At 38.0% G+C, this 24,163-nt stretch overlaps 1 protein-coding gene across 10 annotated transcripts in view; it reads left to right on the top strand.

Annotated features, from left to right (window-relative positions):
* Positions 1-24,163, top strand: part of homer (protein) — a 651,652-nt gene that overhangs the window by 623,198 nt on the left and 4,291 nt on the right. For all 10 annotated transcript variants that reach the window (XM_090371489.1, XM_090371481.1, XM_090371470.1 and 7 more), the window contains 3 exons: positions 7,510-7,631; positions 12,243-12,399; positions 23,752-23,871. In XM_090371489.1, the coding sequence (XP_090227615.1) occupies positions 7,510-7,631; positions 12,243-12,399; positions 23,752-23,871 (399 nt within the window). The remainder of the gene's footprint in view (positions 1-7,509; positions 7,632-12,242; positions 12,400-23,751; positions 23,872-24,163) is intronic.

The raw sequence follows: 24,163 nt of genomic DNA on the forward strand, positions 1-24,163 counted from the left end.
TGAAGAAAAACATCTGTTCTCTTTACAACATTCCGAAACATTGCAGTTTGTTTTACTGCAGGGTTGTATGACCGCCTTTATTGGGTCTTCACTAAAAGACGAGACAAGCTGTTGCCGTGCATGGTGTGTTCAGACAGTTCCTATCAGACAAATACAATTTTGGCCATAAAAAGCACTCCTTCAGAGCAACGCATCCCCGCACGACAAAGAGTAAATGGAATAAACTGAGCCGGTCCTATAACCTGTGTACTTTCTTCACAACTCACGCAGATAGAGTGATTGTTCCCAAGGCAACACGCCGGTGAAGAAAAAGAGAAAGTAATTGTGTGTGTTTTTGATGACAGAGTCCACCACCTTGAGGAATGCCGGTTACCGACTCGGAATCATAAATCCAGTGCTATCCATGTTGAATGGCGTTGCTATGGAGATTATGCCCTAGGCCATATGCTGCATTTGGTTACGTTGCAGGAGCCCATAGAGTAGGGTTGTTTATAATTGGGAAGAGACAGCTCAGGGCTATGGTGCGTCACTATATTGTATCTGTAAGTTGGGTGTATTCTCCAGTCGGGTTGCCGACTACAGCCACGACGTTAACCGCTGCACTACCGCAAATTACTTTTATATTAAAAATCCATTTTTAATATTCATTAAAATTTGAAGAATATTGAACTCATTAAAACTAATAACTCAAGCTTTTTAAACACCCTGTGTCGAAATACTTATCCCTATTTTTCTAACATGCATGTGCACAAATCACTTGTCATTTTACCCAACTAGGTAAAAAAAAAAAAAAAAAAACGCACCATCTGTGTCCATCCCCTGTAATTTGTCTAATTCTTCCTTAAATTCACTCAAATTATTCACTTCCACAATACCAGAGGGAAGTTTGTTCCAACAATCAGTTACTCTCTGGCTGACATCAGATGTTCGCACAGCTGTCCTGCAAACAACCTTCTTCAGTTTAAATTTGTGTCTAAGTTTTCTTATTTGTGTCATTCGAGAAAGAGAGGATTCCATGCCATCAGAATTTAATTTGCTCAATCCATTTAAACACTTCAAAGTACCCATTTTTGACCCTGACTGATCTTGTTTCTTTTTTCTCCACTTCATCCCTTTCAATAACTCCACATCCTTCCTAAAATGAAACTTCTAGACCTGTGCAGCAACTCAAGATGCGACCATTCTTATACGGTGTGGGATAAGATGATTATTTTGTCTCTGCTAGCAAAATTTATGTATATCATTGATAGAACCATATAAGCTCGTCCTAGCAGCCTATCTGCATTGCTTAGAGAACTGTCTTCGCGGTAGCACAGCAGTTATAATGGTGCCAGGGAACTTTTATGGACTTTTTCATTTCGTGTCTTAGTTAGGTGGTCTCAGACAAAGATAGCAAAGTTCCTCCCCTCCGGAAACTCAGGATTTTCGCTTAGCAAATCATGCAAAACCAACTAAAGCACACGCAAGTTTGTGGGAGAAAAAACATGCTACTCTCGCCTGAGACTGAATAACTCAGCCACGTTGTGAAAAAAAGACCCATAAAAACTCCTCGCTTCATTTACAGAATTGAACTCTGGTCTTTACCACGCGGTGTGGGGAGAACGGTGATTTTACCAACCTTGTTACCCACGAGGGCTATTGGTATGTTCCATTGGTACATACCGGGTCCGCTCATACGATTAGAAGGTCATATTGCTTCCAGTGAATATCGTTCTGTCATATCAACTAACTTCACCCTGCAATGCTTCACCTTGCCAATACCCCTGTATCCAAGGTGCTCTCATAATTATATCCAAGGATTTGCTTACTTCTTTTGCCGTTTCTTTTAATATAATTGGATAGATTCGAGGTGCCTTATTTACTTTTAATTTAGCTCCCAGTTAACTCTATATACATCTGTTACTCACAACCCTAAATATACCACATATGAATGTAGATGCAAAATATTTGTTCATTTTGTCAGCAACTTGAAGAGTATTATCAGTAATGTCATTCATATCTAATGGGCCTATGTTGTTCATTCCTTTGCTTTGAGTGTTAACATAAACAAAGGATTTAAAAATCTCGTATCAATCTAACCAAACCTGTTTAAACGAGAAGGCTGTATATGAAATACAGTAGTATGGGGACCTAATTACTAACCCTGGAAGACTCCTGAAAGGATTTTGAATTTTAAGGTGGAACTGCTTTCGACCTCAACGTGTGCTGACTTGCCAGCATGGCAATGCGCAAACCAGTATAAATAATTCTACAGATGCAATATCTGAAGAAGATACAATACTGTACACTAACAATTGCTTATGGAAGTAGGAGAGTGCAGGTTAAAGGAGAATATGTGGTAGTCATTCCGCGTATTAAATTGACACGAATTGAAACCCAAGCAATACTTCCTTGGAAGTGGTTTTTCTCGTTTACAGATGAAATCTGCTAGAGCAATCAATGATAAATGCAAAATCATTGCGGGAGGAAGTGGCATCGGAAAGAATGCATGGTATCTAGCATTCAAAGTAGAGCTTCTTCTACAGGAGCACGACCCGTGACAGACAAGCGCATTGACAGAGGCGAGCCTAGTGGAGAAAAGAAGACTGGGAAGTGTCCTTGAGTGATGAGTTAGTTATTCTGCCAGTGCCGGGGGTGACATTAAATGATGGAAATGTAGAAGGGGCCGCACTATCATGGCATATAGGGCACGATCAGCGTTTCTTTTTAGATTTATGGGGTCTCTTCAGCTCCAAAATATGGGAATATTTGCTGCAAAAGATGTTCAGGAGCGGATGGACAGTACCAATTCAGCTTCACATCCATCATAGCGGTCAGGCGTAGGGATATAAGAAGAGGAGAGATCTTTAAATCATTGTGTAACTTGCTGTCATCTTTAATCCCACAAAGGTTCCATGAACGACTTTCAGGGGATACCAGCTTTGAACTGATACCAAAAAAGAAAAGTAATTGCTCTAAATCACGCGCGTGCAGAAAAATCCCAACAGTGACATATTTAGAAGTGAATTGAAATTCTCTACAGCGTACCTAATACTGAGATTTCGAATAGAAAGACTTGTGCGTGTCAGATGATGACCCGAATGGAACGGATAATCGTAGACACTTTTTTTTAAAAAAGTAATCGATAGCCAGCATATAAAAGAGGAAGCCATCTTAATGATGTCGTAGTTGTGTTCAGAACTCCCCATCTCGATTGAATGAACACGCAAATGCCAACTCTGTCACCGTTGCCGCATCACAATATCTAGATGGAGTTCATATTCCCGAGTTTAATTCTCTTTTTCCTAAAAGTCCTCTTTCTTCGTTCTAAATTCCGACTGTTGTACCGATCACATGACAGCAATGCATGCCGTGAGGCGTCGGGGGACTTGTTGATGTTAATATAATCTGCACGCCACCATCGTCTGTCTGAGCTCCACCGAAGTCCGACGCTATTGTGCTTCACTGAAAAATTCCTTTTTCCGCACACTTAATAGCGGAGCGTGTATTGCATCGCAACCCCGCAGTGGAGCCTTACTGGTTGTTTATTTTTTTGTGTAGCGTTTCCTTGAAGGGGTCCGGAGAGTGTATTGATCCTTCAGCGGTCCGTGTGGTTTGTGAATTGTACACAAAGATGGTTCCTCTTTTTATTCCGCGCCACACTGCCATCGGCACCTGTTCTGTCTATTATGTATTCCATTTCTATTATGTTCCGTCCTTCTATTAAGTAATGGGGCCCGATTGGTACGCCTACCTGGTTATCTTCCAGACCTCAAAAGACAATGGCAACTGCAAAATTAATCCAAAATTAATTCTCTCTACAAAAGTGGCATTCGCGGCACGAAGAGATAATTATCGAACCACCAGCTTAACGACCACCAATGTCAATATTATTGAGTATCAATGCGGTAAGCGCAAACAAATTCCTTCTATTAAGTTCTTTATCGATATTGTTATTAGTATTTCGCGCAGATAGTTTATTTTGTTGTTTTTGTCGAATTTGTAGGGTGGGATTAGGAATATTTACCACTAATGGACTTTATTATTAAAATGCAGGACCCATAACGGAGAATTGTGTCCACCATAAGAGGAAGGATTACAGATGCTAGTTCAAAATAGTGTCCATGGAAATATTAATAGAAAATCCTGCAGAAATTGTGTGATGATAAATAAATTTCTGTTTATTGTGGATATGCCGACCGATTTGAGTTTATGAAAAGGATCGTTAATTAATCTGGCTGCTCAGGATCCAGTCCAGAAGTTTTAAGGTACCATCTCCCAGCTGTTGGAGAAATATTCCATGATGGGGCAGATTTCAGATTTATAGGGAGTTCATTGCTTAGAAAATACGATTGGATTGTTCAGGATATAAATTGCAGGATATAAACCCCGCAAAGTGGCAACAGCGTGTCTGCAGAAGGACCCAGTATTATTGTATACTTCTAGACTGAGTAAGCTTTATAAAAATGTGCAAATATAAATGTAAAAATCATAAAAAATAATATGGACAACGATAGAGAAAAAAGAAACTGTCCTGGTCCATTCAAAAATTCTGGCAATTGCCAAATTAGTAAGATACAGCTAGTTGTGAATAGTAATATATTTATAAAGTTATGTTGTCTGCGTTATGAACCAGCCGCCCTCCAAAGGTGGCTTATGGGGGTCCTAAGGCAGAGCTTGAGGACCAAGTGGACTCGTTGTGAGCGCTCTTCTTTCTCATAAATATTTACTATTATTCATTATACTCCCCTCAAAGACTGGGTCGATCTGTTTACAATTCGAAGAGACTAAATGACCAGTTTCAGTCGCAGCACAAAATAAGTTTATCTGTTTTTTGAAATCCGTCTGTCTTCTTTCATGTTCGTTCTGGACCGAAAATATTAATGATATGCTTGCCTTTTTCTGTGCTAGCTATTAGTAGAGCCTGTTGTTTTTGCTTTTTCTGTTCTCTCTCTCGAATATGTACGTTTAATACACCAGCTACATCACGATAGCTATCTTTGCGATCAGCATTCAATTTTTGTGAAGCTGGCGGATGAAATGGATGATCTTTCTGCTCATGATGGTTGCTTAGCAACAAGATTTGACTCTCGTTTCCGGAAAGTGGTTTGCTAATATCGTTATCGTGTTGTCGGCAAGAATACGTTAGCTTTAAAGTATCCATCCGAGATAAAAATCTCTTCCAGTCATGTAGCGTAGTATTCAAGAGCAGTCTGCTATTTTCATCTTTTAAATTGCGTTAGTGTAGACACGTAGGAGTCAATGTCACCCCTCACTATGCATGTGTCATATATCTTTTAATCGAAGCTTAAGGTGAGCTTTTTCCTTATGCATGTATTTATTTGCACGGTAGTAAGCTGGAAAATAACGTTGCTAAGTACATTGCAACATCTCACCGATTTTTACCATAATTCAATGGGTCTTACTCCCAGGAGAGCGAAAAGAGATTTATCACGCAAAAAGTATTGCCCTCCTTATATATTGAGGCGTGATCAAAAAGTTCAGGGACTGAATAGCAGTTATATCTAAACTGCTATTTGAAAGAAGTGGATGGAAGAAAACAGAACTCGGCGTTGAATAAGCTCAATTTTCATTTAAATGACCATGAGGACAATGTATAAATCGTTTCCGTTATACATTGTCCTCAGTATTGAACAGTATTTGCGAATCATGTACCCAAATTAATTACTAAATTAGCTGGATTGCGTTAAAAGTGAAGCCATTGAAATCCCTCAAGCTACAATCAGTTGAAGTAAATCTTCAAGATCTGAAAGATTCGTTATCTTATAACGATAATGGTAACATTTCACGATAAGTGGCAATTTCTTTGCATATTCAAACGAGCCAAATTTCTCGCCCTTTAAATATTTTCATCGGTCTTGTGAGTTGGACTTGATGAATTCACTTGTTGTATCCATAGTAATATCTTTCCAGTCTTCTTTAAATCTTCAGTCCCGTTTGCTCTAAGGCTGAATTGCCATAAACTTGTTTAATATTTCAATTAATAAGCTGTAGATACATCCCAAAATCCATTTAAAATGGATTCTTTATTCTAAAAACACAATCACTGGTTTTTAAGACCACAAAATAGAGAACTCCATTGCCTAATGGATTTGTTGTTAAACAAGCGTATGCTATCTTAAAATAATGATCAGTGACGTTATAAGTGAGCTAAAATCTAGCTCTTATACATGAGCTGACTACCTCATCCAGTTGTGTTCTAGGTCTTCACTACTACTACATCTTTTAGAAGATAAAACCGCCGGGCGTGTTCTGTTATTGGAGCATTGATGTTGAGTAACATATGAACCTTTCGAATTGTAATGAGGTATTTTTAAAAAAAAAGTGCCCTTGTAAATGCGAACAAATGTTAGAACTTCCTTCCTTTGCAAGAGGAAATCGATGAAACAGGTTTTCCTGATTCAGATTTTTATCTTCTACGCTAAGGTCACATCTTTTCTTCCCAGAATTTTGTACGTGCGTGTGTATTGTTTATGGACACAACACACACACGCACACATGTATAGTTGCATGATGGGCTTTCCGATTTTTTCCTACCATAAAAACACCGCCTTGAATTCGAATTTTTAAAAATCGCCAACACACGCGTTTATGAATAGGTAGCTGAACAGTCCCTCTCAGTAACAAAATCAGCCAACCTATTTCACGCTTAGCGAACTATAATGGCGGGAATTCCATCCGCTGGCACTCAAGGTCTCTTGCAATTTTCACATTCGTTTGCCTGAATGGTTGTGTACGAAACTTTGTATCAACTCCAAGCCCAGATATCGTCACAGTTCTTGAAAGACCTTTGTTACAGTCGAAGTGCTTCATGACATGCTATTAATATATTGCATTTAAGTAGTTTTCTCCATCCCTTCATGGCCACTTCGAACCCTAAGAAACAGTACTTGAGCCTGTTGATTGCACCAGCAAATGGATCAAGTCAAAGAAAGGTAAGATTTATTTTAATACTGTATTAATATTAGAACTCAAGTTGATTTTAGTGAAACATGGCCTCCATAGAAGTTGGAATTCTCCGAAGACAGGCATTAGCTAGGATTTGTGAGTAATGGAACATCTGACTCTTGGTTAGACCAGTGTGTGAGAAAGGGCTGAATGACATCAGGCGATCACTGGGTGTAACTTTATAGTGTACACTTTGACTTTGCTAATTGGGTAACACTAGAAGAGGGCGTAAATGAACAAGGGTTAGCTCTTCGCATTGCAAGCTAATCTTGTCACGTCCTATAGCAGGTACCTGCGAACACTGATGATATTTGGGATCTAAGGATGTGACATTAACTCCCCAGTTGACTTAATATTGAGTTGATGTAATCAAATGAAAGCAGAAGGATTAGGACTGAATACGGATTAATTTAATACCTTTGGATGCCATTAATTAGAAGTTGAATAAACACGTATTTGAAGGTGTTCTTTTTTTTGTGGGGAGGATATAAGCAACTAGAAATGTAAGTTTTTTTTTTTTTTTTTTTTTTTGCTGAATTTTATACTGTTTTCTCTTTGCAGGCTACAGACAGTCCCAAACACCAGGCGAAAGATAAAACTTCAGTGGCCAGTCTGCCTCAATCCACTGTCGAAGCTCAGCTGAGGTACGAAAATGATCGGCTCAAACTTGCTCTTGCCCAAAGGTGCGTCTTATTTCAATCAGTAACTTTTATTCTTAGATACTTTTTATTGGGAGTAGTTTGTACCGAGATTTGATTTTTTTGATTTTCATACAAAACGGATATGTCAAACTTAGACCACACTGATGATTATACAGTTCAGACATCGGTAGGAATACAAAATGCAACAATGCTTTTGCAAAGCACTCTTAAAACCCGAAGATGAAATTCAACAAAATATTCCGAAACGTAGCTAAGTAGAATGCTATACCTTTGCCATAATAATCTAATTAATGATTGCATTTGTTGTTGAAATGATTAGTTGTAAACTTCTCTTGACTTATGTGGTCGTGGTAGACTGTAAACAGAAACACAAGACGTGGTTAATGGTATTTAAATAAGTAACATACTGGGACACGTTTGAACGCGAGTGAGGACAGTCCTGCACTGTTGACGAACTGTGTGCGAAATATCTGTTGCTATTAATTTGACCAAATCATCCTCTTTCTCTCAATAATATTTTAAGAGACAAACGGTTTTGCGATGAGGCCGTTTACATTCATTTAAATTCCACTCTCCTTAAAGCAAACTCGTGTCTCTGCATCGATATTTTAGAGAATTTTTGGAGGCGCCACAATCCTTTTCACGTAATGGGAATTGATTGCAGTGTGCTTCCACTGTTATTGATCTGTAGATGCATTAAACATTAATGACTCGATATTATCGAGAGCCAAACTGCACATGTTCAGAGAAGGTACTCTGCTCTAACCTTCCATTACATTGACACACGATTTAGTCACGTGGTGTGCGCATTTGCTCCTACCGGATAGCTAATCCGATCAAATGACACGCGAGAATTTGTAGTTAGCGGCGATGCTTGCATGGTTCGAAAGCCGGTTTGCATGCTTATGATTTCACGAATATCATCGGCTGCAGTTATGAATATGAAATTTAAGAAAAAACAGGCTCAAAAAAGGTTCATAAAAGGACACTTCTTAGTATCGATATGTGAGAAACTGCACTCATAGTTGATAGAATTCCCAGTTTACCTAAAGGCCCAGCTTGGACCAAGAATAATGTGGTTGTTCAAATAGCCGGTTGTTAATAAGCCAACAGCCTTATCGCCCAGTTTCTGCCTGATAGACTCGAGACCGCTTTGGCCTCCTGCCAGCCAGGTTACGAGAAATGGGCCATGGTTGACTGCCCACCGTTTTAGCAGAGTTACCAGCCTGTTAAGGGCTGTCAGGGCTCCTTTGGTCTGTGACGATGTCTATAGGGGATCGCAAAGGAGAAGTCTGAAAAATAATCAATTTTTGTGGATTTTAATAACCAGGGAGAAAAAAAAAACTTCATAAATGGTGTGTGAACTAGTGTAAAACTAAATACAGGGATAATGATTTTTGTTAGTAGTTTGTGTGATGTTTAAATTTTCTTCCTCCCTCCCTGCTTTTAATATTATTTTTTGCGTCTCCAGCACACTCTTCCATGTTTACACCTGTACCAGAGTTCTATATATGATTTTTATTTTTCTACTGTAGCTGGGAAGCGTTGTCTGTCGTCGCAGGCGTTATAAAAAGTATTCGGCTCATAATTTTAAAAAACGAAGAAACTGAAAGTTTTTTATACATGAATTTTTCGTCCTTTTTTATTTCTATTCCTTAGTCAATGAGACCTTTTGCGGTATTCTTCAGCATTCCCTCTCTTTGTCCTGGTTATGAATATCCAAAAAAACCTTTTTAATTGCACAATACTGAATTTAATGGAACATTAACGAGGCCTCCAAAGGAAACAAAACCTAATTGCTATAAGCAGCCTCATCACGTTTCCATGGTTACATCTTTACGTAAGCTGCCGAAATGAATGTAACCATGGTAACGATTCCAAGGAAATCTATGTATTTTACCACATTTGCTTCATTGTCGTTTCTCGGACAAAAGAACTACCACAGCAGGAGAAAGACATACACCATCTGAATATCCTTGTAATTACTTCCTCTGTCTATTGTACAATATTGGTAATGCTTCGTGCTCAAGTTGCTGTAATATTGAACGTTTTATTGTAAGACATCCTGAAATCTGTCTGATTTTAAAACATTCGAGCTCCATCTTCACCTAATTGCAAGACTTCAGTCGTTGCTCCTGTTAGCCTCCAGTTTTGGTAGAATTTCACATAACCATACGTCTCGTTCTTCTATTAGTTTGAACAATATCGTACGTGACATTTGGGAAGTACATTGTGCTTGAAAAGCATGTCTGTGCAGTAAATACTTAATGAAAGTCAGTAAATTTTCATCAAGTTTTACTTTGTTTTGAAGGGTGGAGTCCCCGAAGGTCTTCAAAACTTCCTGTGACGTCAAAAAAGTATAGAATCTCTGTTTTGAGTATTTGGTAAGGTAGTAAAATTAAGCGTGCGTTAATTGGATTTTTTTGCTGCGTCTTCGTCTCATCGATTACTTCGAGATGAAGAGAATATTCACAGTTGTGTAATTAGATTTCACCACCCACGCTACAAAGCAAACTCTTCGTTTTTGTCTCACTAGTGTTTGCTCTTCTCTTGCGTAATGAGATTATTTTTTGATTATTTGCTTCAACTTACACATTCATTGAAAACTTTGGGAAAAACTCCCATTGGAAGCAGTAGCTATAAAATTGGCCCGGTGCCTTTTTTCTTTGTTAATTAGGTCTACTTGAGTTAATCTTATGGCACGCTTCAGATGGTAATTAATACTTTTCTGCTCTCTGTAAATTTATTAAATCAAAATTTAATAAGTATTAATTGTATCTAGTTTTACTTAATTTTAGTTAGAAAAGGAGTTGCTATGCAACGATTTCGGTGGTACCGTTGCTATGGTTACCATGCCAGTTTCATTTTTTTGCCTCGGTAAAAAATTAAATGTACAGATTTCTTGCTGTTTCCATGGTTACACCGCAGTAAAAATGGAAATATACAGACTTGGTGCCGTTGTCATGGTTACAACAACAAAATAAATGAAGCAAAATGAAATGTACAGATTTAGGTTTTGTTCTTTGGCATTCACCAGTTTTTTTTTTTTTTTTTTTAGATTTTGGCATTACCTTTGATAGATGAAGAGTTTTAATTGGTTATTTCTGAATAGATAAATTAAAGGCACAAAATAGCCTTGATATTTCGCATTAAGAGGACAATTGACTGCAGACGACAAAGCAAGGCTAATTGGAAATGTGTATACTAACTCCTTCAAAAGTTAGTGTACGTTTACAGACTGGAAATACCAGATATAAGGATTTTGGTAGTGTAGTTGCCATTATTACACCGGGGTGAAAAAATGAATATACAGATTTGTTGCCGTTGCCATGGTTATCGGCAATGGAACTGAAATATATCGATTTGGTATTGTCGTTGCCATCATAATGAAAGCAATAAAGAAGAAAAGAAGGGATGGAATGTATGGATTTTGGTTTGTTGCGCGAGTTGCATTTACCAATTTTACATATTTCGGATTTGTCGTTGCCATAGCTACACTACTATATTAAGTTATGCATAGACCGAGTGTTTTGCAATGGTTATAATGTGAATACAAGTGTGCACAATAAATATACCGAACTTTGTCATTTTTTACACGTTATATTCCAAAATGAGCCCCTTCTTCAATTAAGTAATATTAATGCAGGAGCTGTTATAAAGACCCGGAGCTGTTATATTGTGCCAACAGTGTCCAAAGGTAATGGAGTGCGTCATTACATCGATGGCTCATTTTAGCTTACTTTAAAATAGAACGTTGAATGTAAATATTTTATGCAATTGTACATCTTGGCTGTGCGAGAAACGTCTAATGCACGCCTGTGCAATATGGAATCTTGACTTAGTTGCCGTTAATTAAATCGATGTCCATACGCAACACACTTCAGTACCCACTTTTATTAGCCCATCGTCCTGTCGCAGTTATGAATTTATCTAACATCAAATGGGCAGCCAGGCAAACTTGCCTGGATACGTCGCAGTGATAACATTACCACACTTTAATTGCTTCCTTCCTCGGTGCACCTGCTACGCCGGTTCATCGCGCGTGACCAAACTATGGAGTTTGGCGAGAAGCATGTGCCGGAAAACAGACGCCCGAGGTCCAGGTATTAAGGTTAATTGGTTGTTGGTAGGTTAGTTTACTTTCCAGTGGAACTGGCGTGGATTAACCCAACATGCATTCACCTCGGGAGAGGAGTTCTGTAAAATTTTCCCGCTTTGTCTCTAAGGGACGTGGTTAGTCTTCCGTAAAGTTCGGAGTGAACGAAAGAGATAAAAGTAGGCTTAACAATGGCCTGCTGTTTCGATGGAAGAAATCGTATTTTAGGATGGTGAACGAGCATTCACTTCATGATTATGGATGCGGATTACCGAGCAAATGGATTATCATAAAGAAACCTCATACGCCTGTGGAATAGGTCTCGCTGCTTTTAAAACGAAATTGCAGTCATGTGGGTTTTACAAGCTGATGAAGGTTAACTGAGTCGACTCGTCACGTTTAAACTAAAAGTAAATATTTAAAAAAAAGCAGATGATAATGTATAATTTTAGTGTATCTCGTATTCAGACTACTGTTTCCTTTTAAATTGGTTGGTTTAAAAAATAAATAAATAAAAAGCTTTCTTTCTCTTACAGTTCTGCCAACGCCAAGAAATGGGAGGTAGAGCTACAGACGTTAAAAAATAACAATGCGCGTCTCACCAGCGCCTTACAAGAAAGTACTGCCAATGTGGAAGAGTGGAAGAGGCAGCTGCAAGCTCTTAAAGAAGAAAATACCAAGATGAAGTCAAGAGTTAGTTTTGTTTTTGGTTTTTTGTGTTTGTTTCCTAGTCTACGCGCGCGCTCTCTCTCTCATTTGAAATTGCATCTATTTTGTTTTCTTTTTTTTTTTTTTTGCTAAGACCCTAGTGAAGAGAGAAAAAAAATTGTGCGGATCTTTAAACTTCACCTTAATATTTCATTACCTTTTGGGGGTTTTTCTTAATTAATTTTCCATAATCCTCCGAGATTTAGCTTAAGAAAACTTAAATATACGACTTGTGGATAGGATATCTTTGATGCATTGAAGGCAGATAAATCTTCGAGTCAAATAATATGTTTATCTTACTATTATTGGATTACGTAATTTTTAATTTTTTTCATGTGAATAAATTGAATTCGAATTTAGTAATGTAAATTATTTATTTTAGGGATTCATTAGGTCGATTTTTTTCTGTTATGGGTGCATTAGGGTCCATTTTCCTTTTGGGGATTCCTGTAGGACTGATTTTTTTTTTTTAGGGATACCTTTAGGATTGGGTTTTTTTTTTTTTTTTTTTTTTTTTCACACTGGAAATGTCTGAAATTAAACAACAGCATCAGACTATTAGAAAATGAAAAAAGGGAAAAAAAATTATTGTTATCAAACAAAATAGCTGAAAAATTGTCGCAGTTCTCCCTAGACCATATACTTTTGTTCTGACGTCCTAAGTGCATCTTTTCAAGTTTTAAGCATTTTTTTTGCTGGCCGAAACATTTGTCTTATAAACAGCCTCCATCGTTTACAGGTAAATGAATGCTCATCTCGCACGCACGTTACAGTTCTCTACAGGCCAAATATCGGTTTATGGTGGACATTCTAATAACATCTTACAACTTTCCCCCAGTAATTTCACTGTCCTGCTGCTTAAATTGCTTTAAAAGGAATGCCCAGCTATTCTAAGAATGCGAATTAGACTTGCTGTGATGGCACTGCTGACGGCTCTTTGGGGCTCCGTGATTGATCACCCTGAAATATTATTTCTCAACTACCCAGTTGCCGATATATGCATATCACATTGGAGGAATTTGATTATCCTACCCATGGATCTGCAGAATATATCACTGACTCGATAACCAAAAAAAAAACTATCTCCACATTCTCTCTACCACGAATTGGGAGTGTCCATGATATACGATGGGAAACTAGTTGACATAAAAACTTAGCCAATAAGGAAGTCCTAGGAGTCTCTAAATGGGGATGAAAATAAGATTTACTACAATTTTGTTCGTAAAAGAATATTCATTAACTTCTCTAGGAGCAAAAATGGAAACGCATTAATCCATAAGATCAATATATGCTAATTGTTTATTTTTTATAAGCTTTCGCAATCATTCGTTTCTTTTAAACTCCGATGGTAATGAACTGGATCCATTTATGTCACTGTTCTCCACGAATTCCGTTATGTGTTTTTTTGTCTCATAATTATATCTCTCCGAAGAAAGTCTGTTGTTTGACCAAGTTAATCTAACTCCTCAATGGATAGAACTGCTTCTGTAGGGACATAAAAAATACAAACAAAGAGGCTTTGATGAAAGTAAATAAAATATGCTATGCACCTGCATGAGGATATTTAGAATACATTCCATGAATTATTGAAATGGCTCGATCTACGTTACAGCGCATTCAAAGTCACGGTCCAGCTAGGGGAAATGAAGGAAAAAGCACTTTCTTTTATCTTGTAAACTCTTCGAAACCGACCAATTGCAATTCCTTTAATCTTAAAAGAACTACTTGGTTTGTTTTCCTTTGACGAAACTTTTGAATAAACTAATTCAAAGGTTTTGCATATTCAAAGCAGCTTATGATGAAAAGAGGTAATCTACGTTTGACCCAGGTGGGTCTGTGTTATAATATTTAATTTTCTAAGTTCGTTATAAGTGTGATTTTCTGTATTGGAGTCTTTGAGTTAAAATCAGAATCCTTAGAAGGAAATCTGGCACAGTAAGTTTAATCTGCTACCTTTGCCTAAGTGTTGGGTTCCCCGATTTTTTCTGTCATTTCTAGTAAATACGCTGTGTACCCTTACGTGTATTGCTGTTTCGATTTTCTTAAGACCCCTCTGGGTCTCTAGAAGAGCTTATAATTTTTTTCCATTATTACGTTATTCATATTGCGTGATCTCAAAGAAAACAGGAACAAGTAAAGTTTCTAAAGGTTGCCTCTTTGGAACAGTTCTCCATCCTATTGGTCCAGATTAGCCTCTTTCATTGCACATAGCTTGTTGGAGTTTGTACAAGTGTGAAATCAAATGAATAGTTTAGTATGCGCCGACGGAACCCTGCATGGAGTTCGTCCTAAATCCGAAATTGATTGGAGTCCCCTGCAAGTAATTGAGGATATATTTGGGACCGTGGTAATATCGATTATGACCATTTCTATGTACAATAAATGCATTTGGATTTCCTTTTCATCCAGATGTTTCTTTGCCCGTATTCTGCAAGAATGATGGCTGCACACTTCGATAATAATCGATAATCAGAAAAATTTGGCTGCTTTTTTTTTTTCTCAAGGCAACATTCCATTGCCATCGACCGTCTTAAATCTAAACTACGGAAATTGATGGATTCCGTACAGACGCCAAAGTTAAGACGGATGGAGGAAAGTTTAATAAATTTTAACTGTGTTATTAAATTCGCAGAAACTTTTAACTTTGTTTTCTTTCGGTTGAGACTCGATTTTCTCCAGAATATTGTTTTTCTGCGTGACATCGTTCACTTGGAAAATGTTGATTTTCTACTGAAAATGAACAACAATTTTTAGATAAAAGATGGCGATTGTAATCCAAGGATGAATTCTGATAAGAGTTTAGAGAATATCTCTTACTAGATCGTTCCTTCTGAAAAAAAATAAACTGAGACAATACTGTTTCATCAGCTAAGGCTTTTCTTTACTGATCTGCAAGGATTTACAAATAACGAGTAATCGCACCTGTAAACAGTCCTCTTCCTTTCATACATATAGGCATATAGGCTTTTTCTTAAGTCCACTCCTTCCCCGTTTTCCTCTCTCTCCTTACTGATCCATATTTTTCCTTTCTTACATAGAGACATTCCAAGCGTGAATTTATTTGCCTCGTTATAAATTTCAGCTCTTGTAGGAATAACATTCAGGTCCCCATCTTCTTGAGTCAGGGCTTGTTTATTCTTAGGATTTTCTTCCAGAGGGATTTTCCTGAAAATCATATCTCCCAACCAACTCTCCATCTTTTCATCCCATAGTTGCAGCTCTTCACCGGTGAGTTAGAATTTTTTTTAATGCTATTGTTACTCGTATATTCGTTTGATCCCGTGCGCTTCCATTCCTTACTGCCAGCATCATTTCTGCAAATCTTATTCTTATTGAAGTTGGCTTTAAAATACTACTCAGGGTGCTCCTAGCTTAACAGTTAGTTATTTGATAATTTATATATTTATTATTATTATTAGTAGTAAATATTTTGTATGGTTTTCTTGAATTTCTTCAAACTGCCCACTTCCACAACAACAGATGGAAGTTTCTTCCATCAATCAACCACCTGCTAACTGAGGGTAAAGCTTCGCTCATCTATCCTGCAAAGTCTGAGAAAGAAGGAGAATGCCATCAGAGCTTACTCAATCTATTCAATCCAGCCGTAAACGCCTCAATCAGATCACCTCGCAGGTGCCTATTGTTTATACGCTGCAATTTGCGAAACTGAAGCCTTTCTTGGTAAGACCACCCTTCTGTGTCCTTCACCAATCTCATTGCCCTTCTCTGCATCCATTCCAGCAGTTCTACATCCTTCTTAAAATGAGGGCTCTAGACTTTAATGCAATACTCAAGATGCGGCCTAGCGTTGCCCTATACAAAGGAATAATCACCTGCTTATTCCTGTTAGCAAAGTTCCTGTATATCGTTGACAATCATCAGCTGTTGATTCCATCAGCTGTTCTGGCAGCCTGTCTGCACTGCACAATTACGCCCAGGTCTTTTTCATTTTCCAGTACCCTGAGTGTAGTAGGACACAGTTGGTAAGTTAATCTGAGATTATTGCTACTGGTACGCAGCATCTTCTACTTGTCAGTGTTAAATTTAACTGCCTTTGCTCAGCCCATCTGCCTAACTTGTCTAGATCTTGTTGCAGTAGCTTACCTTGGTTACTGTCATTAACCACTCTGCCAACCTTTGTAGCATCTACAAATTGGACATTAAGCCTGTTACCTTCATCAATAGCATTAATAAATATCGAAAACGACAATGGGCCCAGTACTGAACCCTGGGGGGGGGGACTCCACTAATACCATCTGTGACTGTAGGAATTTCTCAAGTCTCTTCAATCGGGACTATAGTTAGCCAAATTCAGGCAGAAGAAATAGTGCATACGCTGTTCAGGGATTAAAACTGAATAAATAATAAAATATATTCTTTACATAGATCGAATGTGGTTCCACCGGAATGTTTAATTCTCTAATATTTTGGTTGAGCAGTGACGCACCAACTCAAATATTAACAGTTACAAATTTACCCCAAAATTCTAAAATAGATGGAAAGAGAATCTGCAATGTATTGATGAAAATCAATCACAAAATCGACCATAACAAAATGTGCACAAAAGGAAGTAATGAAAGGGAGAGACTGATCAGAAACGGGTAGTACATTAAAAATTGGAAAAACGCCAATTAATATTTTTGTTTATTTGGATGCATTTAGAGAGAGGCTGGATTCTTTTGACTGTGCCGGTTTATGTGGGCTAATATATAAAAAAAAAAAAAACACGCATGACACAACAAATCTTTCCAACAAACACATTTGTCCACTCCCAAATGACTCATTACAACTAATGGGGAAGTGTAAAAAGTGCGATTATTTTATTGGAGTTTATCCTTAAGCGTGGTCAATGACATCGTTCCAGCCTCCCTCACCTATTGTCATAATAACGTCCTGATTTTTCGATGCTACTCTTACACTTAATAAAAAAATAAAAGGATTTTGAAAGGACATTGGGGATGAATCGCTAGCATTTGTCACTCGAAACATTCTTTTTCTCTAATACGAAAAAGGGGCGATACTTTCTTGGCCATTTCAATCCTTTTAAGTGGTCTGGTGGCACAAATTCAGAAAACTGTAATCGCCTTTCTGAGAAAATAGCCAACGGCTGTCTAAGGTGTGCTGAAATAGAGCATTAAGGAGCTGCAGTTTACTCCTTCGGGAGAGATGCTACTTGATGAATTACCCCTGGTTCAGACATTTTTACAGAGGCAATACATCCTTTCCCTTTCTCCAAAATCGAGTTAGAAGATGGGGTGGTTAAGAGCAGTTGTCGTAAGCGTTTTCATGTCCAGCTTGGCCATCTAAACATTTTAATTCGAAAAGGAATTATTTTGTGTGCCATAGCGAACCATGGATCATTATGGCTCTACATCTCATCCTGGGACGCTTTTAAATGTGTCTTACATGTCTAGAAAGCAATAAAAGCAGTCAGGCAATAAATATTACCAATCTTACCTCTTGATGTATCTAAAGATTTTAGACATGAAATAAGCAAGTGGTGTATGACAGGACTCAGCTTGCGATCGATTTCGGAGCTCCTGAGTATCATTTAATGTACCTATACTTTTGGTAGTATAGAATATAGAACAAAAACAGAAGACGGGCTTTTCAACCCGCACAACATGCAAATCAGCCGTGAACATACCTATACGGATATAGGTAATGCTTGGAAGCCGTTCCAGTCCACAAATATCCAGTGTCGTTGTTTCCGTGTCCACTATACCTGTAGGCGTAGAGGACATGGAAAACTGTAAATCACGTGTATTCTCTGGTCGATTTGTCTGTTTGCTGAACAAAAAACCCAAGTTTCTGGGATCAAAAACAGTGCTACTCTCGCCTAAGTGAGACCGACTAACTCAGCCACGTTGTGAAAAACCCCATGAACATCCCTCACATCATACCAGGATTTGAACCCAAATCTTTTCTGTTTGGTGGACAGTGATTATACTACCTGTCTACCCAAAGTTGTTTTTAGCTACAAGTGCAAAATCCCATGAGGTCTGTTTCTATACTCCATCTGTGATAGGTCTGATTTTTGCATTCTTATATACCCGTTGTGTACCACTGTTGTACTGCGCTGACATTTGGTCGATTTTGGCTCATCTGTTAGTCTGTAGTCTCTTTTCACCCTCTGTCAGCCTGTCGCATTAAACAAGTTGTCTTCAGCTACAATGATTGCTGTTGACTGGATAACCCAAGTTGGTGATGTGATTGATAGATGGAAGCGGACTGGTTCTAAAAAGGTCACGAAATGCCTCAGAAGCTAACAGAATGTGACTGGACATCCCTGCAAAGAATCATGCCCTCGGAACAAAGGTCGACGTTGTCGCAGCGCATATACTATCAGTAAGACGATTGGACATGGAAAATATAGTTTTTTCTACAGCTAAGGAAGCAAAATGGCAGCTTCCTACCGCCATAAATTGTTTCCAGGCTAATAGAACACAGTAAGAGTGGCCCGCATACTTTTGAAACGGTAATGCAGATGTGGATAGTGTTTTATTTTTTTGAAAATGTTTTTATTTTATCTGCTGTGACAGAAGATGACTGAAATCCAAGTAATAATACGATACATGGAAAACATAACTAATATTCCTTGTCCTGTTTTTATTTATTCCAGAAGTTAAAGAAGTGATTTTGAACTTCATTTTCTCTTCAGACTTCATCCTCTACCCTTTAGTGATTCATCGCTTTCGCTTACTCGCGAACCACACCTAACGGAAACCACTTCTCTAAGCGACGCTTTCAAACTTTTCCAAGATATTGCGTTCTTTATCATTTTCCGACAACACGCCAGCAAATCTCCGAGGCCCTTTGGTCTAAATGCATCTCCAAATAGGCCATAATGTTTGCATTTGCAACAAAAGTCATGGCTAGAAGTGAAGACAGAAAATTTCGTGATTGCTTTCTAGACTCTCCCTCCCTTGAAGAGGGTTTTATCTTTCGCACATCCAACTGGAGTGTTCTGCAAACTGTCAGCATCATGATTGATGTGGGAAAGAGAAAATCTGCCAGGAACTGGCTCTCTAAATAAACCGCAGAATTTTGGCTTGCCTGCTGAAAATGCATGTCGCCTGTTTTGTACCCTGGCCAATGGTCCAAGAAATCGATATGCTCAGGGGTCTGCGAGCCCAGGGAAGGGGTTTAAAATGACCAAGCTGAAGTACATACTCTTACGCGATAGTTCTTAAGGAATTATTATTTTTTTTTAGGTGGGCGAAGGGTTGCTTATTTCCCTTGACAGGCGTTGTCACGATTTTTGTCCGGTGTCGGGTTGTATGACGAGTAATCTTTTTTCCACTCGAAGATTACTCTGCGAATAAACTTCAGACGTCGGCTTTTCCTGTTAATTAACTCGTAGGCTGCAGTTGAATGTAAGGACGAATAATCGTATTTGTTTTTCAAGAGCTAAGAGGATTTTGTTTGGCTTCTACTAGAAGTTGAATGTTAACGCTGACAATTCTTAGTGGTGATTTGGTAGAGAAAAAAAACGCAAAGTCGGGATTTTTATCTTTCAAATTGCTGTCATTGCAGTTTCAGCTTGCAGGAAAGGGGGGGGGGGGTGTTATTGATTGGTTCGATTCACGCAGCAATGCCTTCAAACTAGTTACTAATAGGAGGTAAACCATTTTTTAAAGATATTTTTAAATGTTACTATGGTGTAAACCACCTATGGACAAGAGCTGCCAACCAGAACTGCTTTACAGCTTTTCGCATCGTTGCTTTCGAATAAGGCTTCGTCCATGCGAGAGTAGGTTTGTTTTACAAGCTTTTCATTTCAATGTAAGTGCCAGAGGCATTGCATTGGAGAAAAAAAAAATCTTTGGTTATTTTAATAAAATCGCTCCGACCACGTTCACACTTGTTGATGTGTAAAATCTCACTTTAGAACAGGTAAACAGTGATCTGAGAAAACTGTATTGAAATCTGTCCCAATTAAGCAATCGGTCTGTACACTTCTTCAACTTTGCCCTGAAGATCCTTAAGTCGACGATTTCAGTGGCAAGTCAGTAGTCACAAATTTGCTTCCTTTCTGGCAATACACCTCTGAAGTTCTTGATAACCACCTTCAAGTTGATGCAGTCTACACAGATATATCTAAGGCATTTGATAAAGTCCCGCACGAACAACTTCTGGAAAAACTTAAGCTATATGGTATTCGTGAGCCTTTGCTCTCATGGCTACGCAGCTATATTACTCATCGTTCCTTGAGCGTTATCATCAATCAAGTGAACTCAGACTGATTTATGCCACTAAGTGGAGTACCACAAGGCTCCCCCTTAGGTCCTCTTCTCTTCATTGTTTTCGTAAACTGTTCACGGTACCTGTATGGTGGATAACCGCAGAAGGCTACCTGCTGAACTATATTGTCCCAATAATAAAGTTTGGCATAGGCAGCGTGATGTTCTTGGGCTGCCTTTCATGGTTTGGTTTGGGACCATTGGTTCTTTTTGATAAAACCATGAATGTGATATCTATTTGGACATCCTGGACAATAATCCATTACCTACATTGTGGCAGCACTTCGGGGAAGGTCCATATCAGTAGGACAATGCTCCATGTCATACTGCTCGCGTTGTGACGGGATTATCGTGGTATATCAGCGTCGAAAAGTTGGACGGACTACCCTGGTGCTCTGACCTCCAGTCGTACAAAGAACCTCTGGGATAAATTGGATCGTCAGGTGAATATGAGGAAAAACTTCCCAAATAAGAGCTGAAGTGGTCGCCGCTCTGAAGGACAAATGGTGAAAATATTGGAGGAAATTTCCAAAAAAAAAAAAAAATTGGTGGGGAGTGTTGCATGCAGAGTAGAGGCTGTTATAAAGGCTGAAAGTTTCAACTCACGTTATTAGTTTTCCTGTAAATAAAGGTTATTTGTATATGTGCAGGTGGCCGGATATTAATGGTAGAGCAGTATATGTATATACAATTCACTCTGAATACGTGCCACACATCTATTCGCAGTTAACCTCCAAACTCACCGAACTATTTTTTTGCATTTTCTTCTTTTCTTTGAGGGAGAGGGCGAATCTTCGTTCGAATTAATGATATATATTTCATTGTAATACAAAATAAAGAATCACAGCTAAATACCATCCATGTTGATTTTAAATCCACAACTTAACACTATTTCAGTACAAACGTCTTACCAATAGAATCCTAAAACCTTTCAGAAAGAATGTGGAAAGAGAGAAGAGATATTATAGCATCTTATGACTAATTAAAATATTGATCTCTGAATAATTACTGCGTAAACACACCTGCAATGTAAAAATCACGAGTTTAAAAAAAAAAAAAAAAAAAAAAAACACGCCAGCTGTGTGCAATCAGAACATGGTTGTAGTCGAGCATATTTGCATATTAATGACAGAGAGGTAGAAAAATCTCATTCCAATGGTTTTGTCTTGCTTTATGAGCTTAAGAAATTACTGCGTTATTAGATCATAATGAGTAATTAAGACTTTTTGATTAATTAAATGTTGGTAATCATGAATGTTTAATGTATATTAATTGCTTTAATTTGGTTATGCATGGCAGAAGAAATTGGGCATTTAAAAAGATTAAAAAATACTACTATCGTTTCATTGGCAAGACTAATTATTATGGAGGCAATGTGTTTGAACACGGGTTACAAAAACTGATCGGTTTAATGTGCCGGGAGATAAAATATGAGTGATTCATTTTTAATGTAGATCGATCAGGTTTTAATGAACTTACTATGAAAATGGTAGTCTAAGGTTTAAATTATAAAGTTGTGAAGAGAGAGAGAGAGAGAGAGAGAAAGAAAGAAAGCCAGACTTAAGCATTACTGGAAATACATAACTCTCCAGAAGTTAAGTTCCAACCATAAAATCTGCGATATTGAGAAAATTATGTACTTGATCGATGATCGAATTCTATGAGATCTTTTGCGGAAGTGTATCGTTATGACCCAATTATACTCAGTTTGAAAAAGAAATAATCCCCTATTTTTTTTTTTTTTTTTTACCAGGTGGTCCCGGCCAAATTCTGGCAACCCCATTGTATATTTCCACACTATATTACAAATACAATTTATAATATCGGACAGAAAACAATGTGCAACCAGTCAAAAGTGGGCAAGTGTCCAAAGTACATCCGCGCAAGAACCCTCCAAGAAGAAATGCGTGGAACAAGGAACTGCATGGTCTCAAAATCAGATTTAGCCCTTCTTAACTCAAAATTTTAATATGGAGTGATCAACTCTTACAGCCAGGTAACTCTTACAATGAGTTCTCATACCCTTTGCAAGGTTGATGATAAAGCTGGTGATAAATCCCTCTCATCTTAGCACATCGAGTGTTCTGGATGGAAATCTGACCACTCCTCCCGAAGAATATCCTAAGGTGCTAACTTTGACTAAAGTTAGGACCTTAGGACCAAATCAGACAGTTTGTCTGCAGACGGGTGAGAGGGACTTAAATGAGCTGCCGAGCAGAGACCCCTATGGAATCCTGTTAACAAACACCCATCTACGTAATAAAACTACAATATAAGGATAATAAATACAATTGGGATGTATTTATTTTATTATTACTTTGTTTTTTGGCTCGTGATGTCGTTATAACATTAAAACTGCCATTCATGATGCTGATAAAGGTTTGGCTACCTCAGCTTGCGACTGCCTGCCAGTAGCTATCTTCTGCTTCGAATCTTCATAACGAGTTGCATGTTCCAAAAATTAAAATAAATTCTGGATCATATTCGACTTAATTTTCACGAAGAAGTAAAAGTTTACTTCTTTTAAAGAATTTAAAAATGTGATTGTAACTTAACTTTCGAACATCGGTGTAGTCTGGATTTTATTTCCAGCGAGGTGATTTACAACTTGAAAGAGCCGCCCCTTTCCGAATCACAGTCTGTTGCTACAAACATCCATTTGCATTTCTTTCACAATTAGCTACTAAAGATTTTTTTTTTTTTAGGAACACCGTTGTTATTCACAGTTGCATGGATTTTGTGTGTTAACGAGCTGACTGCTATTAATAGCATCACATCCTTTGGGACACCCTCCCACTCCGCATTAATTCAATATTTTTCTTGGAATTTCATGGAGAACGTCTCTCCCAGTACGCACAACCCATCCAAATTGATTTGTGTTGAGACATTCTTATGTTAATTAGCTAATTTTATTATGTAATATACACAGATTCATTTGCTACTGTAACTGATGCATATGAATTTGTCACCGCAACATCCATTAATATTGTAGCATCATAAACGAACTCATTTTGATTTTTCTTTTTGTTTTACTCTGTTTATATTTCTTCCGATGGCTTCTAATGTTTTCTCTGTTTGTTATTAAAACTTGCAGGTTCTAGAACTTGAAGCAAGTCATGGCAATCCCGAAGCCATAGCTGAATTGAGGAAGGAGATTGGTACTTTGAGAAATAAGGCCGAGTTGCTGGAAGATGAGGTGAAGCAAAAAGATAAGGTGAGTAGCTGGCTCTAGACTTTTTCTGTTTTATGAGACCATCAGGAGCACTTAAGCTTTTCTGCCGTTTATTTACTGCCAGTGAATTGGTAGTCTGGAAGGGTTTTTAAAGGTTATAGCTTAGAAGGTGGGACTTATTAGCGAAGTTAAGGGTGGAATAATAAAAATATACCTTTTGTGAGTTTTCTCAGCTGTTATTTTAGATTATACAAAGGGTACTAGGAAAGTTTTGCAATATGACGCAACAATGAATCACAGGAAGCTGCTTGTTGCTGCATGTTGAGACATGTTC

This window comes from Mastigoproctus giganteus, chromosome 1 (assembly GCF_048544385.1).
Source record: "Mastigoproctus giganteus isolate SK-2022 chromosome 1, ASM4854438v1, whole genome shotgun sequence".
Lineage (NCBI taxonomy): Eukaryota > Metazoa > Arthropoda > Arachnida > Uropygi > Thelyphonidae > Mastigoproctus > Mastigoproctus giganteus.